We start from the raw sequence: 10000 nt of genomic DNA, 5'->3' as shown, positions 1-10000 counted from the left end.
AAAAAATGATTAAATAGTACTGTTCACATTCAATCACCTTTGGTCGTCTCGCTCTCTCGGACCAGGAAAGTTCCTCTCCTGTTTTCCAGACTCAAGAGGAGCCGCTCGGAGTCCCTGCGTGTGATCTTTCCAAAGTACCATCTGGAGAGAGACGAAGAAGAAGAAGAAAAAAAAGAGAGAGCGTGCATTTAGATGAAGTAACCACATTGTATCAGTTGTATTGTTTTGTGTTTCGGGACTATACTTTATAGCAATCGGCATTTGATTTGTGTTGCACGAGATGCTGAAGATATTGAACATTGATTCAGGTGGTAATATTCCTATTCACAGATCCAGTAGCGCTAAAACGATGGTGTTTGGGATGCATGGCCGACCCAGTGACATTTAGTGTCTATAAATCAGCGCAGTTTGTTGTTAGCGGCTGCACTCGCTCTGAGTCTTACCTCTTCTCCAGAGACAATCTGAGGTGACTGGCAAGGCAAGGGTGGAAAAATGAGTCATTACAGGTTTTCAAAGGAGAGAGCTTGTGTGTATTTAATGAGGCGGTGGTCGACCGAGCAAACGCCGCGCGTGCATCTCAGGGACCGGATATATGAGAATGAGCAGAATATGAACGGGACAGACGATAGTAGACGGGGCCGCCTGAGGCAAACACTGACGCGTTTCACTCAGTCAAGAAGGGAAAGGTCTTTGGGCCGCAAGGGTTTTTCTTTCTAACTGATGAGATGATGGAGAGACTTCGTCGCAGATAATGGAGGAGGGCGAAAGAGCAAAACCATGAGGGGGAAATGTGAAGGACTCAAAGGTCAGGCCGGAAGGAGAGAGAGAGAGAGGGGCGAAAATGAATCATTCTGTTAGTACCGTCACAAGGGTTGAGCGTCAGTGTTATTTTAGTGTCCTTAAGATAATATTATAAATTATATATATATATATATATTTGCATTTATTAATATTTTGCTAACGCTTTAGTAATTGTAATGTGTTTTTGTCATTTTTATTTTATTCAATTTTATATATATATATATATATATATATATATATATATATATATATATATATATATATATATATATATATATATATACACACATATATATATATATATATATACATATATATATATATATATATATACATATATACATATATACATATATATATATATATATATATACATATACTATAAAATTTATAATTTTTATTAAATTTTTTTCTAGTTAAGTTAAAGGAAGTGAAAATTAAATAAAGAAAGAACTAGACAGACAGACAGACAAATAAAGACAGATAGAAAGACAAATGATACAGACAGACAGATAAGATAGATAGACAGAAAGACAGACAGACAGATAGATAGATAAATAAGACAGAAAGATAAGACAGACAGACAAACAGATAGACAGATAGATAGAAAGACAGATAGATAAAAGACAGATAGATAGATATGAGCCGGTTCTTTTTGATGAATCAGTTTTGTGACTCATGAATCAGTCAGGGCGGTTCGAAAACAAACATGCGACCGACTCCCTTCACCGACTAAACCGCCAGCTCACACCAAATTGAAAACAAGCGGCCGAATTGTCTTTCAGCTGTCGTTTCGGTTAGTAAAACAATCGCCAGCGAGGACCTAGAATCACACTCGGCTGAACTGATAAATCACAGTGGATGGAATAAAATGCAAACCAGAGGAATCACACAGGGAGGAGAACAACAAAGAAAAGGGAGAAATAGGAGGAGGAAGAGGATTTACTCTTCAGCCTGGATGGAATCAGACGGTGCCACGTAATTGCTGGGAATGTATCCACTCTCTCCTGTCGTCAGCGAGCGAGCCAGCCACCAGTCGCCTTCCCTAAGAGGACAGAAAACACACATAATACACCTGCAGTTTGACTCACATTCAACATATTTGGTGACACGTTCTCACCCGCCCAAAACAAACGCCCTGAGATTACATCTGTGGTATCGCTCCTGCTTTATAATCCATGAAATGAGCCACGAGAACGCAGACAAAGCTGCTCTCGAAGACATTGACTACCTGCGCTGCCAAATTATGCACAAATGAAACATGCATTTAAAGGGATAGTTCACTTCTCCCAAAATAAACACAGCCATCATTTACTCACCCTTATGTCGTTCCAAACACATTATTTGCTCTTACTGCTGTATATCTTGCTATACAACTATTTGAAAATATGGACTCTGAGGGTGCAAAAAAAATTGTAATATTGAGAAAATTCTCAAGGTGGCGTTCGCTAATGTTCTCATTGTTTTTTGCATAAAAGAAAATCCATAATTTTGACCCATAATATATATATTTGTGGCTATTGCTACAAATATCTGCGCTACTTATGACTGCTTTTGTGCTCCAGGGTCACATATATACTAAACAGACAGAAACGTATTGGAAAGTTCCTACTTTTGATCAGTTTAATGCTTGGTGAATAAATGCGTTAATTCCTTTAAAAAAATATATATGATATGCTATACGGCTTAATTAAGCGTAAAGGAGCGGTATAAGCATTCATCAAAATAGCTCTTTTTAAGTTATATAACAGAAAGAAAATCATATGGGTTCGGAATGATTTTTTTCCCTCCGTTTTTGCGTGAATTATTTACTACAAAACCGGTGGATTTATCGAAAAAAGCGAGTCATCTGTCTGGGTCTCTATTGTCTGGGAGTCTTGATGGGTTTTTAATAATAGATGTTGTGTTTTAGCGTGAGCTGTGGGGTGTCAGACTGTGACTCACTCCCTAAGCTAAAGTAATAAGACTTCATCCATCGCCAAGACATGCTGACCCGACGCAAACCTCTCGGAGGTCTCCGAGCTGCTGCTAGCTGTCGTTGAGCGTAATTAAAACATAACCGCTCCAGTGAAAACGACGACATACAGTATATACGCAGATGGGCACATATTCATATTCATACGATGCAAATATATTATTCATACAACAGCGTACCATTCAAAATTCAGATGTTAATGAATTATTTATGTATGAAAAGGCATAAAAACAGTGATTCTGATAAGCAGGGTATACGAGAGGAGAAAACAACGAGGCTGCAATCGAGCAGACATTAATGTAGAAAACACTGTACACTTAAAATGCATACAGCTAACTTTCTTGACTTTTAATGTTGCATTTTTTAAGCCATTATGCATCTACTACAACCATTTTTTCCCCATGTTGATTTAGCTAAACGGCAACGCTAAGTTCATTCACATCATTTTTTATTAATCTGTTAGTTTTGATTGCATGCTAGTATGTTAGTCAATCACTATGTAGCCTAACGTTAGCTATAAAAAGCCCCCTTTTCAATTAGCGGGGTGATTTTTGCCTCATTAAATAGAAAAACCTCCGGAACGACAGCTAGCGATTTAGCAAAACTGAAAACGTAGCCAACAGCCTTCGGTTTGCATATGAATTCTGCCAAATGCTAACGCTGTCTGAATACACACATTTTTCAGTTTATTAAATTATCTGACCGCATGCAATCAAACCGTCACTGAATTGTAAAGGATATTTAGCGTTTAGCTTTGCTAACGTATGCTGTGTATGTTGTACTGCTAGCATAGCATGTGCTAAAAGATATGCATATGCGTATTTTGTGGAGGGTTTACAGATATTTATCGTAAGTGATCTCTAGAAGGAAAACAACTAGCAAGTCAGCTAAACACAAGCATTAGCCTTTTTTATACGTTACTTTAGCTAAATGCTAACGCTTTCTGAACATTATAGTTTTAAATGGCCACAGGAAATGAAAACTTTACTGAACTTTTGTGGATTTTAACCCCTCGTCTATTAGCTGTATAAGGATTTTACTCCAATAAAATGAGTCTGAAAACTAATTTCACTATGCTATTTCAATGCTAATGATATTTTAACACTCGCTTTCATTCGCTTTATGACCCAGACTTTAGTGGGTTACGAGTCTCATTTTTAGGCCAACTATGCCATGCGTTTATATATTTGCTATTTAAAAAAGGGACACGCGAACATGTTCCTGTGACTACATCCTGTTTAACAGGAACTGTACGTCAGCATATCACGGAAAATGTTCTATTTGATACGATTTCCATCGATCTATGACCTATGCACTATCCTAATCTAGCACAGATAACGATAGCGTGGAAATTAGCATGCAGCTTAAGCAAATGTAAAGGAACGATGGATAATGCACCAAGGGACCATCACAAAGTCGATGTGAAGGACAAATGTAAAATGGTCGCGAGTGAGCCAGTTATGAGGAGGTGTGAAACTATTTCTGGACCACTTCCGCAGTCTCTAGAAAGTCGGGACAAATCTCAGGTGGACAAGCAAATGGCGAAATGACACACATACACACAAACAAACAACTGAAAGCTAAAAGCAAGAGCGACTTTACCAACCTGGGGTTCAACTTTCTCCTACAAAAACGAGCGAGAGCGTGTAGAGGAAAAACACAGAGGAGACGTGAAGTGTTTGGACATTACAAGCAGAAAAAGCAGTAGCTACAAACATCCCACATAGTCTTAAAAAACGACTGAAGGTCGGCTGCAGCAATGACGCACTGAAAACAGCACTCGCCCAACTCTAAAAATATGGAAAACAATTACTGTAATGTGCGTTTGATTATCTCTGCTGACACACGACTCTGAAGGTCCCAGCGATAAGCCGGAGCAGATTGGTGATTTTGTTAAAAAGCTGATTACTTTAGTATCGGGGCTTCTGGGAAGGGTTGTGGGCAGCAATTGGTGATTGCTTGCGGTTTGAAGGGTGAATCTCAGGAAAACACAGGGGTTTTTTTTTTTAACCCAAACGGCCCAAAATTGGTTTTAACCACGAGACCATTTTGGTAACTCGTTTATGCTTCATTTCAGATCTAATATGACCGAAAGTGATGCTCACGATCTGTCCACATGATCTGTTTTCAACAATGGTGTCCTCCTTGGTCGCCTCCCATGTAAGTCCACTTTTCAAACAACGACGGATTGCGCGTATCTGACACTGATGAATGAAATGCTAATTAGAATTAAATTCATTCAGCGAATGATTCATTAGACGTCTTCAAGCTGATAATCTGCACAGTTCATTAAAAATGACTCATAAGAGTCATTCTTTCACAAAAACAAATTATATATGCGCTGCCATTTAAAGTTGGTAGAAAAAAAAAAAGTTGGTAGAAAAAAATTATTTAAATAAACTAAAACGTTAATTTGGCAAAAGACATAATATATTTATAATATGATAAATAATAAAATAATTAAAAAATCTATTGCCCTCTTGAAAAGAAAAAAACACCAACATACATATATATATATATATATGATTTTATTTCTTAATATATACACATATATATATATATATATATATATATATATATATATATATATATATATACATATACATATATATATGTATATATATATATATATATATATATATATATATATATATATATATATATATATATATATATATATATATATATATATATATATATATATATATATATATATATATACACATATATACATATATATATATATATATATATATATATATATATATATATATATATATATATATATATATATATATATATATATATATATATATATACATATATATATATACACATATATATATATACATATATATATATATATATATATATATATATATATATATATATATATATATATATTAAAAACAATTAAATTAAAAGCTACAGTTTGTGTTGAAAAGATGCTTAATAGTCATGGAAATTATGTCACAATTTAAAAATCTGTAATGCTACTAACCACAGGCTTCATTTTCCTTCAGCAAAATAAAATTTCTCATTTCTTTCTTGTGATTTAGGGTTGAAATACGACCCGGCCATGTTCCACTTCCAGAGATTCACCCATATACCGCGCTGCGTTGGGCCTGACATAAAAAAGCAATTCCCCAGGTCCGCTTCGTGCTGAAACCAGAGGATGTTTCTGAGAGTGTTTTTATTCTCTTAACGGTAGCGCTGTGCGCTGGAATAAGGAAGTGAACCGCAGGTGTAGAAAGGAAGGAAAATGCTCCCTTTGGTCCGGGAGGGGAAGTGGAGGTAAAGACGTGCAGCTGAGCTTTTTTTTTTGTGCACAGGAAGACCAAAAAAGGAATCCAGAGAACAAAAAGCCGTCATCTCCCACAAATACAGCGCCTTCAGAGAGAGCCAGTTCCTATGGTTACCAAAGAGGAAGAGGGGGGCTAGTTGTGCTTGGGGGGGTTCAGCAGTCAGACAGATGAGAGACGTGAGAGTGTGTGTGTGTGTGTGTGTGTGTGTGTGTGTGGGGATGTCTGCATCGGTGGGTGTGTCTATTGCCCTCCGGAGCCCTGTTATTTTTGTGCGAGTGTGTTTGTGTTTCCCTCTTACGTGTTATTGACAATCTGGAGTCGTTCTCCTTTTCTGAATGACAAATCAGAGGCGGTTCGTGACTCGTAGTCATACAAAGCCACAAACGTGGTCACGCCGCCTATGGAAAAATACAAGAGACAAACATAAGAGCGTTACCTTGATGCATGCACTTCAAAAAATTCTGCAGGGAAGTTACATTAACCTGTGCAATGTTGGGTTTCCAAAGAAAATGGGCATCTAAAAATAGTCTTGCACAGTCCGATTTTTGACTTCCAGCAAAAAGACACCAGGAGGATCATTTTGAATATGTTGTATGCCTTGTCTATTAATGTGTTGTTGAGTTAACAAAAAAATCATTCAACATTTTTTTATAAATAATTTGTATTTAAAACCTAGTACCTAGTAACACACATAAATAAATCATTAAAAAAAACATGAAAAAGGAATATAAAAAAACAATGCTTATAAAACATAAAATAAAATATTTTAGATATTTAAGTAGTTTGAAAAGGCAACATTTCTCATTTTTTATAGATTAGGTTAATGTACTAAAAATAAAATAAAAAGTACACACTAATAGAATACAAAAAAAATTAAATGACTAAAATACAAAAAACCTCTAAAGCTTTAAAATTAAAATTAAAAAATAAATACAGAAAGTATTAATATAGGACTATTGTAATTCTAATACTAATATATTATTGCTAATACATAAGTAAATCTACTTTTAAAACTCATTATTATTAATAGAAACTGAACGGGTATTTAAAAAATAGTGCACCAGCTTCCAAGAATAGTGGCATGGACAATACTAGATACTTCAGATTATTACTGACCAAAATGCACAAGATGTTCGCAGACTTTGTGGCCAAAATGACAAACCGTCAAAACCTAAAAAGCGGCAGTTATTTCCTGGACAAACTGTGGTAAATCCAGCGAGCGGTTTTCGACAGAAATTGCTGGGTAACATGCAAACACAAACTAGTTTCCACAAAGACCGACAGAGCTCTCGGAGATCCTGGAACACCAGCCAATCGGATCAGAGCTCGGGAGTTTGGAAAATCCCTGCCTATTTTTGTGCGCAGCATGCATCAGATGCTCCATTAAATGCACACCACATCAATCTACTTCATTTATAAATATATATCATATCTAGGCATTATTTAGATCTGCACACAACTCATATCCGATGGCTGTTTGAGAAAAAAAAATAGCATTATTAATATGGTATTCGTTCACTTTAAGTAAAGCAACCTCAGTATAGTGATGCATTATAACTGTGAGAAATATAATACATTGCAACTTAAGTGGATGAATCGTGTTAACTGTGTGAAACCAAAAATAAGTGTTCTTATGAATACATATTAAAAAGCTATTTATAATGCATTATGCATTCATTATAATGTCTTAAGAATACTCTTATGATGTATTATAAATCCGGGTTTCATAGAAAGCTATGCCTTATTTTCTATACATAAATCTATAACGAGTCCAAAATAGGTGTGCTGAAAAAGTGCATGTGTGCCTGCTCAAAACTGTTCAGTCAGTTCATTCCTCAGATGTCTAGGCCTATATCCAAGGATGCCGCATTACCAGAAAGCGTGCCGACCCTGTGAGGAGACGTGACGCTGTTGTTGGAGTTGACTCCTCCGAACAGCGCCTGCTCAGCGTTGATGATGTTGGGCTGGGTGCCGCGTCTGGTGCCGTCCACCGGCGGACTCCGGTTGGGTGTGAAGGACGACTGGTTGGGACTGTGATGGTGACCTCCGGTGCCGTCGTCCAGACTCCGGGAGCGCTGGCCGAGCTCTTTGGGTTTGCTCTTGGTTCCGCCCATGGCCTAGGCCTGGAAGAGAGACCCAAGACTTTTACCCAAAGCACCTCACGGTACACTTACTACTGGAGCACAGTCAAATTCTAATAGTTCATAAAAAACGTTAAATAGCGCTTAATTAAAAATAACATAGAAATGTAAAGAAATATAAAGAAAAATGTAGTTAAATATTTTAAATTAAAATCTATATATTTAAATAAATAAATCAAATACAGTACACTTACTACTAGAGTCAAATTCAAATAGTTCATAGAAAATATTAAATAGTGCATAATAAAAAAATACAAAAGTAAATTAAAAGAAACATTTATTTCAATATTAAAAATTTAAAATCTATATATTTATTTACTTAAAGTACACCTGCTATTAGAGTAAAATTCAAGTAGTTAATTAAAAATAGTATGCAATTCTATATATATATATATATATATATATATATATATATATATATATAACATTTTATTTAATATATACTTATATATTCATATAAAATAATTAATTAATAAATGAATAAAAAGAAAATGTAAATTTGTAAAATACTTATTTAATATTTATAAGTAATATTTAGTAATCGCATCCAAATTAAAGTTTTGTGTACTATTTTCATGCATGTATACGTTTAAGAAAATGTTATGCTTGTATATTAAATATATTTGTATATAATATAAAGTATATCTAAAATAAAATGATAATGGATGAATAAAAAAAAACAAAAAACATTTGAATGATTTTTTAATCAGCTTTTACGGCCTATTTGTTACTAGTCAAGATTTTAACCACTATGCCACGCTACCTATAACAACCTACTGCATTCAAACCGTTGGACTTTTTACATATTTTTGTGTATAATTTGTTTTTCAAAAAAATTACTTCCATGCAATTTTTTCCATCAAAACACTTCAAACGAATATTTGACCCCCTCCTTTTCCAGCTCCGCCGCTAGAGACTGGCCAGTTTTCATCATTTTTGCATGAATTTAATGAATTATTAAGCAACAACGTATTCAAGCCATACTCCACTATTCCTCAAGTAATACAAATAAACACTGATGCCGGTGTACGGAAATATCTTCATCTCCAGAAAATATTCGGCATTAAACGCTAATCTCATTACTGCATATCAAAGAGGCACTCTTCATCCACTATATTAAAATTCAGTCAGTTATTGGTTAATATTATCCGAAGGCTGCTCGGCTTAATGCATATTAAGCATCAAAGATATTTCAGATAAGTGATTACGCTTTGATTAAGGATCGCAATTTTTTTCCCCGCGTGCAAAAACATGAGTTGCTCTCAATGAGAAATGCGTTAAAACAAAAATGTTCGATTTCGACGGTCACGAGGTTTCTAAAACTGACAGAAAACATGCTCGGCGCGCGAATGCCGGTTCACGCAGACAGATCAGATCAAAAGAAAGCGGCCAAGTGTCCGAGCTGCGTTTAGTGCACTTTAACCTCGCTCCGGCCGGGTTCAGGAGCGCTCAGCTGTTTCCTCTCACATACCAGTGACAGCCGCTACAACACGATCCTCGCAGACCCCCAACACACACACACACACACACACACACACACACACACTCACACTCATGCTGTCCGTCTGCCAGCAAGCGCACATTTTTGGAGGGACAGACAGAGACGGTTTCACCCACACACACACACACACACACACACACACACACACACACACACACACACACACACAGACACACAGACACACAGACACACACACACAGACACACACAGACACACACACACAGACAGACACACACAGACACACACAGACACACACACACACACACACACACACACA

At 36.0% G+C, this 10000-nt stretch overlaps 1 protein-coding gene across 2 annotated transcripts in view; it reads right to left on the bottom strand.

Annotated features, from left to right (window-relative positions):
* Positions 1-10000, bottom strand: part of src (v-src avian sarcoma (Schmidt-Ruppin A-2) viral oncogene homolog) — a 46405-nt gene that overhangs the window by 10855 nt on the left and 25550 nt on the right. The window contains exons 2-6 of one of the 2 annotated variants that reach the window (XM_043230196.1): positions 7955-8204; positions 6380-6479; positions 4383-4400; positions 1748-1846; positions 38-141 (exon numbers count right to left, since the gene is read on the bottom strand). In XM_043230196.1, the coding sequence (XP_043086131.1) occupies positions 38-141; positions 1748-1846; positions 4383-4400; positions 6380-6479; positions 7955-8195 (562 nt within the window). In that variant the 5' untranslated portion in view covers positions 8196-8204. The remainder of the gene's footprint in view (positions 1-37; positions 142-1747; positions 1847-4382; positions 4401-6379; positions 6480-7954; positions 8205-10000) is intronic. The other variant, XM_043230197.1, reaches the window with a different exon arrangement.

Source organism: Puntigrus tetrazona, unplaced genomic scaffold (assembly GCF_018831695.1).
Source record: "Puntigrus tetrazona isolate hp1 unplaced genomic scaffold, ASM1883169v1 S000000148, whole genome shotgun sequence".
Taxonomy (NCBI): domain Eukaryota; kingdom Metazoa; phylum Chordata; class Actinopteri; order Cypriniformes; family Cyprinidae; genus Puntigrus; species Puntigrus tetrazona.
This window is presented reverse-complemented; position numbering and strand designations above follow the sequence as displayed.